The sequence below is a fragment of the Herpailurus yagouaroundi genome, unplaced genomic scaffold (assembly GCF_014898765.1).
Source record: "Herpailurus yagouaroundi ecotype Mexico unplaced genomic scaffold, PumYag 139, whole genome shotgun sequence".
NCBI lineage: Eukaryota > Metazoa > Chordata > Mammalia > Carnivora > Felidae > Herpailurus > Herpailurus yagouaroundi.
The window spans coordinates 44,341,852-44,361,156 of record NW_024412394.1 but is presented as its reverse complement, the minus strand read 5'-3'; the positions used below and the strand labels follow the sequence as shown (position 1 = coordinate 44,361,156).

Here is a 19,305-nt window from a genome sequence, read left to right as displayed (position 1 = left end):
TGTGTGGGCCTTAGTTGCTGAAGGTCTTTACTACATTTTGCTCGTTCATGTTTCAAGTGCTACCTCTTCCACAAAATATCTCCTAGAGCCTCTCAGGAAATTTCCTGCTCTCACTTCCAACTCCTCCATAACTTATATACCATGTGCCAGTATTGAATATCAAGAAAGCACTAATCAGACAGTGCCTGGTAACTCCTTGAGAACTGATATAAGATTATACTTCTTTGCAACGTGGTAAAGGAGCAGAGTGAGCATAGCAAGCACCGGACAAATGCTTATTGAATGATGGGCAGCTGTGTCTGAATGCTTCCAGATTGAAACCTTGTGTTTTTAGTTCTCAATGTGATAATAAAAATAAAGCTATTTGGAAAGAATTGCATTCTTTCCTAGAAAAAATTGAAATTTATCCTATAAATTTTCCTATATATAATTTATAATTTTTTAGTATTGCTTAATCTGTTTTTCAGGCAGCTCTGGGCCTGATAAGTAAAGAATAACCTTTCCTAATCCCAGATTTAGGCCAGTGGGGTATTTTGTTTATTTGGTTTTTTGTTTTTTACTTTAGTTCAGTTGTGTCATAAGTGCTTTAGATTTTTATGCTTTTCCATACTGTCTCCATGAATAAATGTTCATATAGTCAAATAAGCAACTGATAAATTTGTTTATAGCAACAGTGAGTCACTAAATATCTGCTTTGAATAAAATCCTATCATTTTTTGGGGTGTGTGGGTAGCTCAGTCAGTTGAGCATTTGACTTCAGCTCAGGTCATGATCTCACAGTTTGTGGGTTCGAGCCCCACATTGGGCTCTGTGCTGAACACTTGCTCAGAGCCTGGAGCCTGCTTCAGATTCATTCTCTCTCTCTCTCTCTCTCTCTCTCTCTCTCTCCCCCTCTCTCAATCTCTCTCTCTCTCAAAAATAAATAAACATTGGGGCGCCTGGGTAGCTCAGTCAGTTAAGTGTCCAGTTTCAGCTCAGGTCGTGATCTCACGGTTCGTGAGTTCGAGCCCCGCGTCCGGCTCTGGGCTGACAGCTCAGAGCCTGGAGCCTGTTTCAGATTCTGTGCCTCCCTCTGTCTGCCCCTCTGCTGCTTGCACTCTGTCTCTCACATTGTCTCAAAAATAAATAAACATTAAAAATAAATAACTAAACAAACATTTAAAAATAATAATAGGGGCGCCTGGGTGGCTCAGTCGGTTGAGCTTCTGACTTTGGCTCAGGTCATGATCTCGCAGTCAGTGAATTCAAGTCCCGCATCAGGCTCTATGCTGACAGCTCAGAGCCTGGAGCCTGCTTCAGATTCTGTCTCCTTCTCTCTCTGCCCCTCCCCCACTTGTGCTCTCTCTCTCTGTCTCTCAAAAATAAATAAATGTAAAAAAAAATTTTTTTAAATAAAAAAGTAAATAAACAAAAGAAGATAAAATATTAGGCCCTTGCTTTAAATCCAGCAGAACATTCAGAACCTTCCATTCTCTCAGAAAGTACAGCCCCAGGCTAGGGAGCCAGTGGAAGGCCCAGATTTTGAGGTCTAACACTGTGCTGGGCTTGAACCCCAGCTCTGCAACTTCCTAATCTGAACTCCAGAGACATCACTCTTTCCAAAACTCAACTCTGCCCTTATAAAATTCAGTAAATAATAGTGAGCTCATGGTGTGGTTGTAAGAACTCACAAGCAATAATGTATAAAGCACCTGACAAAGTGCAGTAAGTAATGGTGTTCTTTCCCTATGCCTCTTTAATTTCCAAGCTTCCTACACTATTTTTATGCTAACTCTGAATTGAAGAGCTGTTTTTATGTGTGATTTTGTTTGATTTGCTCTACAGGGTCAAGGAAGATACTGCAGCACACATTGCATCTCTCAAAGCATCTCATCAGAGGGAAGTAGAGAAACTCCTCTGCCAAAATGCAGTAGAAAATTCTTCTTCCAAAGTAGCTGAACTAAATCGTAAAATAGCAACTCAAGAGGTAGACAACTTTAACAAACTTTCCTTGGCTTTAAAATTATTTTTTTCAGGACTGTTAACAGAACATTTAACTTCACTTTTTAGTAGAAATGAGAAAATATTGACTTGATTTTTTTTTAGTAGGAGAGGATGCCGTTACCATTTAACTATTCTACTTTAAAACTATTCTCTCTAAATAAATGGTTTCACAGTTTTGTCCCTGTATTTCTCAAATAGTTCTTCTCCTAAGTCATTTGTAACAAATGGTAGAAGTATGGTCAATCACATTTTGTGGTTGAGAACTGAGTACTTGAACTTGAATGTTGAATCATTTCCCTCTACCCAAGTCCCAGGTGACAAGTAATTATCCTAGTCATTCTCTTGCCCATTTATCTTTCATTCATTAAACAAATAATGATTCGGGGTCTATAGACAATGAAGCACTAGGGATAAAATAATGAACAGAGATATGCACACAGCTTGTAGCCATTATGAAACAGTCTTCTTAGAATTATGACAGAATATGCTGAAAGCTTATCCACATTTCTTTAAAAAAGTGTATCTTCCTTTTTGGTTAGTGTGTATATCTTCAAGGAATATCTATGATTATGTACTGTGATGGTAGCAAGTTGAAAAAAACAACATTAAAATAGAATTTGTATCTGCAACTTACTTTCAAATGGTGTATCCCAGGAAAAGAAAGAAAAATAAGGCAAATATGGCAAAAATGTTAGCAGTTGGTAAATCAAATTAAAGAATATAGGTCCACTGTGTTCTTTTCTCTAGGTTTTAATTTTTAAAAACAAGCTGAGGGAGAAAGACTTCAAGAAACAATTATCTTACCATTATATCTCCCTTTAATAGTCATTTAATAGTATCTTGATTAAAAACAAATTGCTCAACTAAGAAGTTTAAGTATGGACTGGGTATTAGATATTATGAGATTATTGTAAATTTTTTAGGCATAAAAATGTTGTTGGGTGGCTTAGCCAGTTAAGCATCCAACTCTTTTTTTTTTAATTTTTTTTTTTTTTTCAACATTTATTTATTTTTGGGACAGAGAGAGACAGAGCATGAACGGGGGAGGGGCAGAGAGAGAGGGAGACACAGAATCGGAAACAGGCTCCAGGCTCTGAGCCATCAGCCCAGAGCCTGACGCGGGGCTCGAACTCACGGACCGCGAGATCGTGACCTGGCTGAAGTCGGACGCTTAACCGACTGCGCCACCCAGGCGCCCCCCAACTCTTGATTTGGGCTCAGGTCATGATCTCATGGGGTCGAGCCCCAAATTATAGTTCTGCACTGAGTGTGGGATTCATTCTCTCCCTTTCTCTCTGCCTCTCCTACTCATGGATGTGCGTGCACACACACACACACACACACACACACACACACACACACACACTTTCTCTTTCAAAATAAATAAACATTAAAGAAAATGCTGTTGTGGTTTTGTGAGATGTCCTTGTAAGAAGATGCATGTTGAAGCATTTGGGGTATTTTAGTGTGAAATGAGGTCTGTAATTTAAATTCAAACAAAGAACTTTGACTATTTTAATATTTCAATGAGAAAGTGCTTTTTTTTTTTTAACATTTATTTATTTTTGAGAGAGAGAGAGAGCGCGAGAGCATGAGTGGGGGAGGGGCAGAAAGAGGGAGAGACACAGAATCCGAAGCAGGCTCCAGGCTCTGAGCTGTCAGCCCAGAACCCATGAACAGCGACATCATGACCTGAGCCCAAGTCGGACGCTTAACCGACTGAGCCACCCAATCTTTGTACAGCAGTTGCAGATAACTTCTCTGGCTTTTTTCCCCATAGGAGTAGGGTGTCAGTGGGCAGTATAAACATTGTATCAAGTTATTATATATTATGTAGTTGCGAGAGGTGGGAAAAGTAGTGTCATTATGCCATAGTGCCTACCCTAAGTGTTACTTTCCCAGAGTTCTAAATGTAATATTGTAAATTAGAAGTTAAATGGAAGTCAGCATAGTCTGATGGTAAAAACAGTAAAAGTATTAGAGGTAATAGATGCATGTTTTCCTAAGTTTTAAGATCCTTGATGAAAGTATCTATTTCAGGTTGCCAAAAAAATATAAGCATGACGTTTATTTCATGCTTATTAATAGGCTTGTGCTATTATTCTACTTAATCACAAAGTAATAAAGACAGTATTGGCTATCTTCAAAATGCTTAGACTTTACAGAGGTTTATTTTAAAAGGTATTTTTCAGGCCTTCAGAAGAAAAGTATTAGAGATAAAGAAGCCAAGTAGTTACACAGCCATTATTTGTCATACATGTTATACTTTCCATTAAATATTGAAAGAAAATAATGACTGTATTCAATCAGCTTAATTTATTCAATGAACTTGATTCCTGTGACATTTTATTTTTGTTAGAATTTGGTAATTTAAAAATATTAGGATTTTTTTTGCTACAAAAACACGTCATTAGTTGGTTTTCTGATATTTTTCAAATAATGTTTGAGAAGACTTCTATTAACTCAGTACTTCTAACATAATTTCATAGGTACTTCTAAAACATTTCCAAAATCAAGTTAACGAACTGCAGGGTAAACAGGAGTCTCTGGTAGTTTCTCAAGTTCGAGAAGAAATCTTACAGAAAGAGGTAAGAAGTAACAAAAATATTGTACTAAAAAGCTGTTTCTTAGCCATTTCAATCATATTCTTATTTTTGTATTAATTTTTGTTAACTTAAATGTATAAATGGAAATAACCTGAAAGTATCACATCAAAAAATAATAACTTGTTTATGGTAAGTCTGCTTTGCCCAGATGAAACTCTTCAAGGGGTAAATAAGTTTCTTATATATTTGTATTTGATTTTGAGATTTTTCTCGGCAGTGGGGAAATAGGGAGAGGGGCATTTGGTTCTTTTGATTGTTTTAGGAGGAAAAATTGGATGGTTAAGGTCATTTTTGTATTAAGTACTTGATACTGTTAAGAAATAACGAAAGTAGTCATTACAGTGATGCTGGATCCCCAGTAACATTATAGGAGATAGATCTTTCTGGAAACTCACCATTTTTATTACTCTAAGATCGCTTTGATTCTAGAAAGTGTAAAACACCAGACAACTGTGCATTCCATTCTTTGAAGTGTATCCACCACATTTTATTATTCAAGAATTTATTAAACCATACAGGAAAAACATAATTGCATTATGAAAAGATTAATATAAAAATACTCCACAGTTACGTAACTGTCAATTTAAAAAATCGTGTTTCAGTAATTGAAAGGCTGTGGTTCAACATGTGCATTCTTTTCAGTGTTTAAGATGTACATAAACTTTGTTGTATAAGCAATAAGTTAACAGAACTTCACAGACCTAAGGTAAAATTTTGGGGAAAAGCAATAAAAGGAAGTATGTTCTAATGTTTGCAAGATAAAGATTAAGGTCACTTTTAGTTAAGTTACAGTGTGTTCTTAGTTTAAGAATAGCTAAAATAGTTTGGAAATAAAAAAGCTGCAATACATGATTTTCAAGCCTATTTACTAGAAAACTAAAACACTCCATCTTTTGAATGAAATGACAATCTGCCTTTCAATAAGCAGTATATCTGTAATAGTTATGTTAACAGGGCTTATTTATTCCCACTACTGATAACCTCCTGAGGGTCCTCAAAGGGATTTTCTCTTAGGCTGATGGGAACAGCTCATTTTCCCAGCCCTACATTAGCTCCCAGATTGTTCAGGCTGCCATTTCCACTGGCTTCGAAACCCTCTGGGCAGCAAAGTAGGCAGTCATTGAGTTCATCTATTGTGTTTCCCTTCTCTCATGAATCACCATCGTGCAGTGCTGTTAAGTTGATGTTTGAAAACAGTTTCATATGTCCTCGGTTGTTCTGGTTGTTTAAGAAAGGAGGGTAAACCCCTGTCTCTTTTTAACCACAGAGAAACTACAATATACATCTTTTAACACTAGCAAATTGTTTTATTTGGTTACTGCTTGTTTTTAATGCATCTCTGCCTTTCTACCTCTACTCTATCTACCTTTCCATTTATTTGTATCTACTTCCATTATCAATGTCTTGTAGATTTAAGTGTAGAAATCTTTCACCTTCTTGTTTAAATTCACTTTTAAGTATTATCCTGTTTTTTGATGCTTTTTGAATGGTAGCATTTTCTTTTTTAGGTAATTCATTATTGATGTACAGAAACAGTACTGATCTTTGTTAATTTTGTATCATGCAACTTTACTGAATTCACTGATTAGATCTAACAGTTTTTTGGTGGAGTCTTTAGAATTTTCTATATATAAAATCATGTCACCTGCAAATAGAGACTATTTTAATTCTTTCCTATCCTGATGCCCTTTATTTTTCTTGCCTGATTGCTCTGGCTAGGGCCTTTTGTACTGTAATGAATCGGAGTAGTGAGAGTGAGCACCCTTGTATTGTTTGTGAACTTAGAAAAAAGCTTTCAAGCTTTAGCCATTGAATATGATATTAGCTGTGGATTTATCATATACTGTATTATTGTATTGAGGTACATTCCTTCTATACCTAATTTAATAGCTTTTATCATGAACAGATGTTAAATTTTATCAAATTTTTTTTCTGCATCTATTGAGATGGTAATATTTGTTTCTTCATTCTATTATTACCTTGTAATGTATTACCTTGATTTTTGTATGTTGAACCATCTTGCATCCCAGAGATAAATTTCACTTGATCATGGTGAATATTTTTAATGCACTGTTGAATTCAAATTGCTAGTATTTTATTTAGAAGTTTTATGTTCATCAGAAATAGTGGTCTGTAGTTGTCTGACAGTGTTTTTGGCTGGTTTGTAAAATGAATTTGGAAGTGTTCCCTCTCTTCTGTGTTTTGGAAAAGTTTGAAGAGGATTAGCATTAATTCTTTAAATGTTTGGTAAAATTCACTTATGAAGCCATCTGGTCCTGGACTGTTCTTTTTTGGGAGATTTTTTTTATGGATTCAGTCCCCTTAGTAGTAATTGACTGTTCAGATTTGGGTTTTTTTTTTTTTTCCTGATTCAGTCTTGTTATGTTGTATGTGTCTAAGAATTTTTCCATTTCTTCTAGGTTGTGCAGTTTGTTGGCATATAGTTCATAGTAGCCTTTTGTGATCTTTTGTATTTCCATGGTATCTGTTGTAATGTCTCCTTTATCATTTATAATTTCATTGATTTGAGTCCTCATTTTTCCTTGGTTAATCTAGCCAAAGATTTGTCAATGGACAAATGTCAATGTCAATGTCCTTTCAAAGAACGAATTCTTAGTTTTGTTCATCTTTTCTATTATTTTCCTGTTCTTGGTTTTGTTCATTTCTGCTCTGATCCTTCTTTCTTCTACCTGTGGGCTCAGCTTATCATTCTTTTTCTGGTTCCTTAAGTGTAAACTTAAATTGTTTATTTGAGGCCTTCTTAATTTTTAATGTGTGAATTGCTGTGAATTTCCATCTTTGAGTTGCTTTTGCTACATCCCATTAATTTTGGTTTCTTGTGTGTTTCCATTTTTGCTTGTCTCAAGACACATTATTTCCCCTTTAATTTCTTCTTTGACCCATTGGTTGTTAAGGAGAATCATGTTTAATTTCCATGTATTCATGAGTTTTCCAGTTTTCCTTATCACTACTGATTTTCACACCATTGTGGTCAGAGAATATAGTTGGTATGATTTCAGTCTTCTTGCATGTCTAAGTTTTATTTTGTGGCCTATCATACAGTCTATCCTTGAAAATATTCCATGTGCACTTGAGAAGAATGTTTATTCTGCTGTTGCCAGATTCAGTGTTGTGTATGTGTCTATTATATCCATTTGGTCTATAGTGTTGTTCAAATTTGCTATTATTCACTGCCTGGATGATTAATGTGTTGTTGAGAGTTGGGTATGAAGTCCCCAACTTTATTGTATTGCTGTTTATTTCTTCTTCTGGCTCTGTTACATGGCTCTCTGAAGTTGAGTGCAAACGCAATTACTATGTCATCTTCTTGGATTGATATTGACCTCTTCATCATTATGTAATGACCTTTTTTTGTCTCTTTTTACTGTCAGTCTATGTGTGCCTTTAAGACTAAGGTGAGTCTCTTTCAGGTAATATATCATTAGATCTTACTCATCCATTGAACCATTCTGTTGATTGGATAATTTAATCCATTTACATTTAAAGCAGTTATTGATAGGTAATGACTTATCACCATTTTGTTGATTATTTTCTGGCTGTTTTGTAGGTCCATTTTTCATTGTTTCATATCCTGGTATCTTTTTTGTGTTTTGATGTCTTTTGGTATCAGTATGCTTTAACTTCTCTTATTTTGTGTAAATACTATAGGTTTTTCCCTGATGGTTACCATGAGGCTTATATAAAATATCTTCAAATTATAATACCTTATTTTAAATTGATAACTTCAATAAAATTCCTAAACTTTACACTTTTCTCCTTTCCCTCACATTTTAGGTTATTTATGTTACAGTTTACCTGTATTTTATATCCTGTAATTTATAGCAGATTATTATAGTTATGGTTTTTATCCCTTTTGTCTTTTAATTTTTAAACTACAGTTGTATGTGGATTACACACCACTGTTATCATGTTATACAATCTAACTTTGATTATATATTTACCATTACCAGTGAGTTTTACACTAACTTCTTATGTTTTTACAATGTTAATTTTCTTTTATTTATACTTAAAGAGCTCCTGTTAGCACTTTTGTAAGGCAGGTCTAGTGGTGAAGAACTCGCTCAGCTTTTATTTGTTCAAAAAAGTCAGTTTTAGCCATTGTTGCTTTAAATATACTCTGTCTTTTTCTCTTTCTCTTGTTGTGGAATTACCATAATGCAGATACTACTTGTTTTGATTGTGTCCCATACGTCTCATAGGCTTTTTCATTCTTTTTGCTCTTTTGACTGTATAATTTTAAATGACTTGTCTTTTAGATCACTGGCTTTCTTCTGTATGGTCAAGTCCCTATTGAATTCTTCTATACAGTCATTGTATTCTTCAGCTCTGGTATTTCTGTTTTGGGGTATTTTTTTCATGGTTTTTATTTCTTTGTTGAACTTCTTGTTTTGTTCATGCATTGTTTTCCTAATTTTGTTTAGTTGTCTGTATGTTCTTATAGTTGTGTAAACTTTTTAAGGAGGATTATTCTGAATTCTTTGATCATAGAGTTCACAGATCTCTATTTCTTTAGGGTTAGTTTATTGGAGCTTTCTTTTCTTTGGTGGTGTCAGATTTTCAGATCCTTGGTTCCTTTGGTTGGTGTCTGTATTTGAGTAAGTAGTCTCCTCTTCCAGACTTTACAGATTCACTTTGGCATAAACAGTGTTCAACAGTCAGTGCACTTTGGGTTTCTGGATGTGTCTGGTGGTGATGTCCTTGGGCAGGGGTGGCTTGCTGTCAGGGTTTGTTTTTCAGCCAAGGCTACTGCCCAGGTAGCTACTGCCCAAGACCTCACTCTCTGAGGTCAAGAGTGGGGAGGTGTCACTAGTTGAATATAGTTGGATAGAAATTTTGGCTTGGTTCCCTGCCTAATAAGTCTTTAGGAAGGACTTCATGGTTGCCCAGCTTCTCTCGTAAGGTTTTTATTAGACTCTTGGGAACTGGATATATACTCAGCAATAGATGGGGCTATGAATTAGCTTCTCTGTCCTGGTGGAGTGACAGGATAGGCCCCAGTGCCTGTGTAGTTCATTGTCTGGGCACACAAATCAGGCAAGATTGTGTACTGAATTCTCTGGCTGACAGGGCCACATGCTCTGTTGATGGACAGAAAGCATAGCCTGTGGCTCTCCCCAAGTGCCACTGTATGCAGGACTCTCATGGGATGCTCTGCAGCTTCCCATATGCTCTGGTTAAGTTCTTTGGTTGAGCAGCCAGAAAGCTGTATTCAGCAATGGGCAAAGCTTCAAATGAGTTTCCTGGCCCAGGAGCAATGTAAGAAACTGCTCTAATGCCAGTAAAGCTTTTTGACTGTAGTCTTGACTCAAGCCAACCAGCGCCCCAGGTTCCCTGGCCAGATAGGCCATTGGCTTTGCAGACTATCAATTCTGACTGCTGGACTCTATTCTAGTATTGCTGGGCTACCCAGCTTTTCAGGTGTTCTACTCAGGCTTTCTGGTCAAGCAGCACTGTGATCTTCACTCAGCAGTGTGCCAAAGTGTGGCTTAGCTTCCCTGCCTGAGTGGATGCAGTCCCAGCTTGAGGGCTGGCAAATCTTTCTGTTTGAGGACCTGAGTCAGGCAGACCTGCACCCCACCAAATTCCACAGTCAGACTATACCACCGACTTGGATCTATAGGTGAGCAAAGCTGCTGGTTGGGATTACTACTTGGGCACTGCAAGTATGAATTCAGTCTGCCAAGATCTAGCTGCCAGTTGTTACAAGCCCTTCCCCACATCTCCATCACAATCAGATTCCTAGTGATTAGTCCCCATGGGATAAAGACATGCGGGGGCTCTCAAGAAGTGACCCACAGCACTGGGGGAGTTGGATGTCCAACCCATGCTGTCTTTTCCCATGGAGAAATGGTAGTCCCGGGGAGACCTCTCCATATTGTGCTGCCTGGGCCTGAGGGAGGGGCAGTGCAGCCAGCATGTAGCCACTCTGCTTACCCTTATGATGTAGTCTGTCTTGGTCTCTGTGATGCAGGGGGATGCTTCAGCCTCACCCTCATATTATATCATTCTCTCAGTTGCATCTAGTCCATGAATAATTGTTAGTTCTTATGAGGGGGAACAGCATCAGGAACTACCTATGTCACACCTTGATGACGTCACTCTTCCTTTATTAACACTTTTTTATATTACTTTATAATAGTCAAAATCATAATGATAGTTATAATTTATTATTTAGTATGTACTAAGCACTGTGGTAAGTGCTCTGTGTAGTTTTCACCATAACCCAAAAGGGTAGGTACTATTATTCCCATTTTATAGATGAATATTGATGCTAAGAAAAATGAAATAATTTGCTTCAGGTTACCAAGCAATGTGTAAAAAGTATCAGCATCAGAACCCAAGACCCTCTTACTCCAGGTCCCAGGCTCTTAATTAGTATTTTACTAATGCTGTATTTCTGGACATCAGGTATTTGCCAATTTTTTTTCCATAGTATTCAAGAAGCAGGAATAATTTTTGATCATTCATCTCATGTATCCAGTTACTCCCATAGGGTAAATTCACTAAAATACAAGGATTTTAAAATACATACATTCACTTTAATTATACTTTTAAAGATGCTTTTAAGTAGGCACTGATGAAGGGAAATTTTTCCTACTTTTTGTCTAAATATAAATTTCTAAATTTATGTAATTTATAGACTAATGTTTAATCATTGGTGAATTCATTAATTCATGAATAATTATTAAACACCTGTGCTCTGGCATGCTTTATGTGCTAGGAATACTGAGAACAAGATAGACAAATCTTTGGTCTTACAGAGCTTATATTTTATTTGGGGAATCAGAAAATAAATGTAAAACTTGATAAAATTAACTGAGACAATATCTGTAAAGTACTTAGCATAGCACCTCGCACATGATAATGTCATGACTCTACTACTTACCCTTTAAGACTTTATTCAAAGACAGCTGCCTCAGGTTAAGAGTCCTGCAACCTAGCTCTGCTTCCAGTTAGGTATTCCCCACTCATCACCTCATTGCTACTTGGTCATCTCTCCATAACAACATACTATATTAGAATTCTCATTCACTTGACTGCTGCTTTCACTAGAGCAGAACATCCCAGCTGGTGTACCAGGAATGGATTCCCTATGGATCATAAGATACCAATTACTGGAAATGTTGTCTCATTATAAACCCAAAGTCACTTTTCAGTCATTAAGTTTACAGAAGCTGAAGTGATATTTGACCATTACGTGTATGACAATGCCTCTTACAAATTTCTTAGTTCAGCAATCACTGTTTTTGTGTTATAATTTTTAGTAATCATTGTTTTGACAGAAGATTTTATGCCCAGCACTCATCACTGCAGCATGTTCTCTAGGGTCTCTCTCCCTAACCTTTCTGCAAATCATCCCAATTAAAGTCTGCAAATTTCTGTGGTCACTGATGATATCCCATGGATATCCCACATATAAATATTTAGACTTATGTAGGCTTATAGTTTCACATTTGAAACTAGAAAGAGTGGCAGTTTGGGGAGGGGTTGGGTTTTTTTGTAGTGTTATTAGGTACTGGGTGTTTCCATGGAAAATTTGGTTGAATTTGTTAATTTTAGCCATTTTTACTTGTTAATTGTTTTGCCTTTTGATACTAGCAGGAAATAATTATGAATATATGGTATAAAGAAAATGCAGTTGTTTCACCAAGCCCAATGTAAAGATATCTCAGATCCCCTCTATTTTACTGACTGGCACCATGAAAATATCACCATTTTCTCTGCAGACCATGGTATGAAAAAGGAGGTACCACACAAGACTGTAACCTCCATGACTAGGTCATCTCTATATCCTCAAGACCTAAGACAACAGCTAGAACAGAAAGAGTTCAGTATATTCTCTCTTTTATAAACATAAATGTATTTGTGGAATGAATTATTATAAAGTGATAAGAGCCAGAAGAGGATTACAGATAGAATTATAGAAAGTTGACAAAAGGAGGATTCATATTTACTGAACTCTGTGTGTGTTGGAAGCTATACTGGGTAGGGTGCTTTAAATGTTTGATTAATCCTAGAAGTAATCAGCCTTGTTAAATACTTTGTGGCAAAGCTGAATATACCACAGACAGTACCCACCTTCATTTTTAATGCTATAATCAGCCTGGCATACATGGGGGGAAGTGATCCAGTCATCTGGAATCATCTGGATTGTGAGGTCACTTCAGAGCTAAGAGGAGCCTTTTCTTCCTGTAGATAGAATAATTAATAGCTTGCATTCCCTAACAACTCAAGATATCTTTCTTATTAGCAAGAAGCCTCTTCCCTAGAGAAATTTTATACAAAGAAAATATGGTGAACATTCTTAAGACTACCTGGTAAAAATAAATGATTTTTCTTGTTACCAGTTTTTCATTTACTTCATACCTCAATTTTAGATTACAAAACTCCTAGAAGAATTAAGAGAAGCCAGAGAAAACCATACACCAGAAATGAAACATTTCATGGGCTTAGAAAAGAAAATTAAGCAGATGGAAATGAGACATGAGCAAAGAGAGCAGGAACTTCAACAGGTAAAGTAGTAAATCATATTTACATATTTGTATAGCTCTTCATTTTTAAGTACCTCCAGTTAGCTATAGTTTTGCCATCCCTAGCAGCACTTCCTGAAGTGTTTCATTGTACATTGATCTTATTAAGAATAAATACAGTGTTTAAGAGCACATAAGACTTTAAATTTCAAATACCTGAAGATTGGTTTGCCAACTTATATCATGTTCTTAAAATGTTAGGCATTTTACCCTGGGAATTGGTCTTTGGAAGCCATATCCCATATTCCAGCCATTTCATGTTTGTAAGAAATGTTTGTAAGAAATAGCTATATTAAAATGTAATTGTTTAAAATATTATATGTCTAGCACTAGTGATATCACAATTAGTACACTTAATGACAGATAAATAGAAATTAAAAATGGCAGAAGTAAGGGCATGATGTTTTTAGGCATTAGCCTTTCTGCTAGTATTTACCTTTGCTTGAAGAGTCTATTGGTCGGCTTGAGCTGTTACAACAAAATACCATAAACTGGGTTACTTAAAAAACAAATTAATTTTCTCACAGTTCTGGAGGCCAGATGTCTAAGATTAAATTTCCAGCTGATTCATTCTGGTTGAATATGCTCTTCCTGGCTTGCAGAGGGCCTTTCCTCAGTGTGTGCTTTGGGGTGAGGGAAGGAGACTAGAGAGAGAAAGAAAGCTATCTGGTATCTTTTCTGATAAGGACATTAATCTACTCTGAACAGGACCCCACCCTTATGATTTCATTTAACCTTAATTAGTTCCTTACTCCAAAAATAGCCATACTGTGGGTTAGGGCTTCAACATATGAAAAGGGAGTAGGGGGACACAGAAAAAATTCAGTCTAAAACAGTATAAATATATATATTCTTTGAAAAAAAAACAAAAAGATATGCAATGGTTTATGGTTGACCTAAGTTCCAGAGAAACCCTAGCTCTATTTAATCATATCAAAGTTTTAGGTCTTCATCATTATAGGAACTACAAAATGTAAAATAGAGGACAAAAAGATTAGTGTAATTCATTTCTCATTTTTACATAAGGTGACTGAATGGATTAAAAAAAAAAAAAAAAGACCTCTGAATGCTGCCTACAAGAATGCTGCCTCACTTCAGACCTAAAGATACATTATAGATTGAATGTAGAGATAGAAAAAGATATTCCATGCAAATGGAAATTTTTTGAAAAGGTAGCAACATATATCAGTCGTGAGACAAAGAAGGACATTATGTAATGATTAAGGGATCAATCCAACAAGAGGATATAACAGTTGTAAATATTTATGTAACTAACATAGCAGCACCTAAACGTATAAATCAAATATTAACATCCATAAAAGGGGAAATAGAAATACCATATTAGTAGGGGACTTAACACCCCCACTTACATTAATGGATAGATCATCTGGACAGAAAATCAATTAAAAAAAACAGTAGCTTTGAATAACACGTTAGACCAGACATACTTAACAGATATTGGATGTAATGGGCTGTGAATAGCAGCAGCATATACATTCAAGTGTGCATGGACTGATCTTTAGGATAGATCACATTAGACCAAAGAATAAGTTTTAGACTATTAAGAAGATTGAAATCAAGCAAGCATCTTCTCCAACCACAATGGTATGAAACTACAAATCAATTACAAAAATAAAAGAAACAGAACACAAATACATGGAGGCTAATCAAGATGCTACTAAATAACCAATAGGTCAATAAAGAAATCATAGCAGAAATTTAAAAATACCTTGAGACAAATGAAAATGGAAACAATATTCCAAAATCTTTTGGACATAGCAAAACCAGTTCTATGAGGGAATTTTTTTTTTTTTTATAGCTACACAGGCCTACCTCAAGAAACAAGAAAAATCTCAAATAATCTAACATTACACATAAAGGAACTAAAAATAACAAAGCTCAAAGGTAGAAGGAAAGAAGGAAATAATAAAGTTCATGACAAAAGTAAATGAAATAGAGACAAAAAAAATAAGGAAGATTAGTGAACTAAGAGCTGGTTCTTTAAAAGATAAAACTGATAAGCCTTTAGCCAGACTCCTCAAGGAAATGAAAAGACTTCAATAAATAACAATAAAGAAATGAAAAAGGGAGAGTTAAAATCAGCACCACAGAAATGCAAAGGATTGTAAAAGACTACTATGAAAGGTTATATGCCAACAAATTGGACAACCTAGAAGAAATTGATTTTTATAAATATAAAATCTCCCAAGACTGAATCAGGAAGAAATAGAAAATCTGAATAAACTAATTACTAGTAACAAAATTGAATTGGTGGGACACCTGGATGGCTCATTTGGTTTTAGGTCTGACTCTTGGTTTCTGCTCAGGTCATGATCCCAGGATCGTGGGAGCAATCCCCATGTGGGGGCTCCCTGCTGAGCATGGAGCCTGCTTAAGATTGTGTCTCTCTCTCTCCCCAAATTGTGTTCTCTCTAAAAATGAAATTAAAAAAAATTGAATTGATAATCCAAAAATTCCCAACAAAGAAAAGTCTGGGACCAGATGGCTTTAAATGTTTGGAAGAATTCACCTGTAAAGAAGAATTAATACCAATCCTTCTCAAACTATCCCTGCCCCCCCCAAAAAAATGAAGAGGAAGGAATGTTTTCAAATTCATTCTACAAGCCCAATATTACCCTACCAACAGCAAAGACACTACAAAAAAAAGAAGAAAATTACAGAAAGAAGAAAATTCCCTGATGAACATAGATGCAAAAAATCCTTAACAAAGTATTAGCAATCTAAATTCAAAAATACATTAAAAGGATAATTCACCACAGTATGGTGGGATTTATAGGATACAAGGACAATTGAGTTCTTCAAATCAACATGACATACCATATTAGCAAAATGAAAGTTAAAAATCATATGATTTAAATAGATGCAAAAAAGCATTTGCTGAAGTTCAGCATACATTCATGATAAAAAATTCTCAATATGCTGAGTATAGATGAAACCTCAGAAAGGCCATATATGACAAACCCACAGCTGACATGATACTCCACAGTGAAAAACTGAAAAGTTAGCTTTTTCACTAACATCAGGAACAAGGATGTCCACTCTTTGTTATACTCCAAGCTAGTACCAGAAGTCATAGCCACAACAACCAGATAAGAAATAAAAAGCATGCAAATTGAAAAGGATGAAGTACAACTGTCACTATTTACAGATAACATTGATAATGTATATAGAAAACCCTAAAGATTCCACCAAAAATCTATTAGAATAAATGAATTCAGTAAAGTTGCAGGATGCAAAATTAGTGTACAGAAATGAAACAGATGTCTGTACATTAACAACTAGCAAGAAGAAATTAAGAAGACCATCACTTTATAACTACATCAAAAAGAAGAAAATACATAAAAATGAATTTAACCTAAGAGTTGCAAGACCTGTACTCTTAAAACTGTAATACATAGATGAAAGAACTTGAAGAAAACACAATAAATGGAAAGATACACATGGATTGGAGGCGTATTATTGAAATGTTCATAATACCTAAAACAATTTGCAGATTTGGTGCAGTCCTTATCAAACACCAGTAGTAGTATTTTTCATGGAACTAGAACATATATTCCTAAAGTTGATATGGAATCACAAAAGACCCCAAATACGCAAAGCAGTCTTGAGAAAGAACAAAGCTGGAGGTATCACACTCCCAGTTTTTCAAATGTATTACAAAACTATGGTAATGAAAACAGTATAGTCCTGACATGAAAACAGACACACAGATCAATAGAACGGAATAGAAAACTCAGAAATAAACCCATGCTTATATGGTCAATTAATCTATGACAAAGGAGGCAAGAATATACAATGAAGATAAGATCATCTCTTTAATAATGATAATAATGGTGCTGGTAAAACTGGACAGCTGCATGCAAAAAAAAGTAAGATGACCACTGTCTTACACTATATACAAAACAAAAGGAAACAAACAACACCTCAAAATGGATTAAAGACCTAAATGTAAGACTGAAACCATAGATCTACTTTAAAAAACAGTAAACTCTTGGACATTAGTCTTGGCAATGTTCTGTTTTTTTTGTTTGTTTGTTTTTTGTTTTTGAATAGGCCTCCTTAGAGAACAAAAGCAAAAATAAACAATTGGACTACATCAAATTGTAGTAGGCATGGGGTGCCTGAGTGGCTCAGTTGGCTAAGCATCCAACTTCCATTCAGGTCACAATCTCATGGCTCCTGAGTTCGAGCCCCGCATCAGTCTCTCTGCTGTCAGCACAGAGCCCACTTTGGATCCTCTGTCTCCCTCTCTCTTTGCCCCTCCCCCACTAGTCAGAAACAGACATTTAAAAATAATTTTTAAAAAATTAAAAGCTTTTTCACAGCAAGGAAACCAACAAAATGAAAACATACTGAAGGAGGTGTATGAAGAAGTCAAACTGTTAGGAGGTATTTGCAAATGATATATCCAGTAAGGGGTTAATATCCACAACAAATGAAGAACTCCTAACTCAACACCAAAAAAAAAAAAAAAAAAAAATCTAATTTAAAAATGGGCAGTGGAGGGGAAGGGCCAAGATGGCGGAACAGCATGGAAGCTTTTTTTGTGTGTCCCTCGTTCCTGAAATGGAGCCAGATCAACACTAAACCATCTTGTACACCTAGAAAACTGATTTGAGGATTAACACAACAATCTGCATAACCTGAACCACAGAACTTGGCAGGTACATGGCATGGAGAGGTGAACTGGGGGAGAGAAGCTGCGCAGGGCAGGGGGCTGTTTTTGCTTGTGGAGAGAGGAAGGGGCGAAGGGGAATGGGAAAAGCAACCCCACACTCCCCTGCCTCCCCTCTGCTGAAAGCAGCTGGAGAGAAAGTGGAAGAGCGGAAACAGCCACAAGGGACTGAACAAAAAAGGGAAAAAGGAGAAAGGAGACAGTTTAAATTCCATTAAGACTCTATAAACAGGGGGAGCACAAGAGAGTCTGAAACTCCACAGCTTGATACCACGCAGTGCCCTGGTGGGAAGAGCAAATCCTGAGGAACAGTGAGCAAGGTCCAAGGGGTTCAAGGTCCACACAGGAAGTGGCGGTTTCCCTACTGGGAGGATATTTGGTAGAGACTGTGCAGCCTCCACACAGACAAAGGTCCCAGGGGACCCTGGAAAACAACCACATTTGCTGGTGTTGGAACAAGGACATTAAAGGTGAAGCCTGGTACCAGATGTGTGTTGTGATTTTCCATAATCCCTGAAACACTGCTGCTACATGATCGTGTAAACTTTTTTGGCAGTAGGCTGGCACCCAGCCACAGTCTCTAGGCAGCAGCACGATCTCATGAATGTTTTCTAGGGGCAGACCGGCACCCAGTCATTGCTCAGGGAGACCCTCCCACAGAGAGGCTGAATGGGTCCAGCCACAGTCCCTCAGAAGTGAGGGGTTGGGAAAAAGCCACATCTGAGATAAAACTCAGGAGGGAGGTGCTACCTGGCAGCCTCACGGCTTGGCCAAAGACAGTGTAGAAGAGGGAAATGGACAGAAGCCAGAGACAAAGGAGGGGTGCTTGATTGCTGCATGGGGAGAACACAGAGTTCTGATACTAGAGAGTAGGTAGCTGGGGGATGCCATTTTCACCCCTCCCACACAAGGGCATACACACCTACATGCATCACAACAATCAACCCCAGTAAGCCAAGCAGTGCCATCTAGTGGAGAATGGAGCTGTTACATTAAGCCCTGCCCAGCCAGGCCAACCATGCTCTTGAGGAACACCACAAGTCTCTCTGCCAGCTTATAGACTATAAAGGGCTTCGTAGTTTGACTTCTGGGGAAAACCAGATGTAATTTCAATCCTATTTCATTTTGTTCACTGGTCCATCTATTCAATTTTTTTTCTTTTTCTTTTCTTTTTTGTATTCAAGAATGAGAAAAAAAATTTTATTTTCCACTTTTCTTAAAAAGATTTTTCTTGGGGCGCCTGGGTGGCGCAGTCAGTTAAGCGTCCGACTTCAGCCGGGTCACGATCTCGCGCTCCGTGAGTTCGAGCCCCGCGTCGGGCTCGAACCTGGAGCCTGTTTCTGATTCTGTGTCTCCCTCTCTCTCTGCCCCTCCCCCGTTCATGCTCTGTCTCTCTCTGTCCCCAAAATAAATAAACGTTGAAAAAAAAAATTAAAAAAAAAAAAAAGATTTTTCTTCAATTTTTTTT

General features: G+C 36.7%; 1 protein-coding gene across 5 annotated transcripts in view; it reads left to right on the top strand.

The window, feature by feature from the left end:
• CEP162 (centrosomal protein 162) overlaps positions 1-19,305 on the top strand; it is a 124,704-nt gene that overhangs the window by 92,262 nt on the left and 13,137 nt on the right. For all 5 annotated transcript variants that reach the window (XM_040474084.1, XM_040474085.1, XM_040474083.1 and 2 more), the window contains 3 exons: positions 1,825-1,966; positions 4,473-4,571; positions 12,989-13,123. In XM_040474084.1, the coding sequence (XP_040330018.1) occupies positions 1,825-1,966; positions 4,473-4,571; positions 12,989-13,123 (376 nt within the window). The remainder of the gene's footprint in view (positions 1-1,824; positions 1,967-4,472; positions 4,572-12,988; positions 13,124-19,305) is intronic.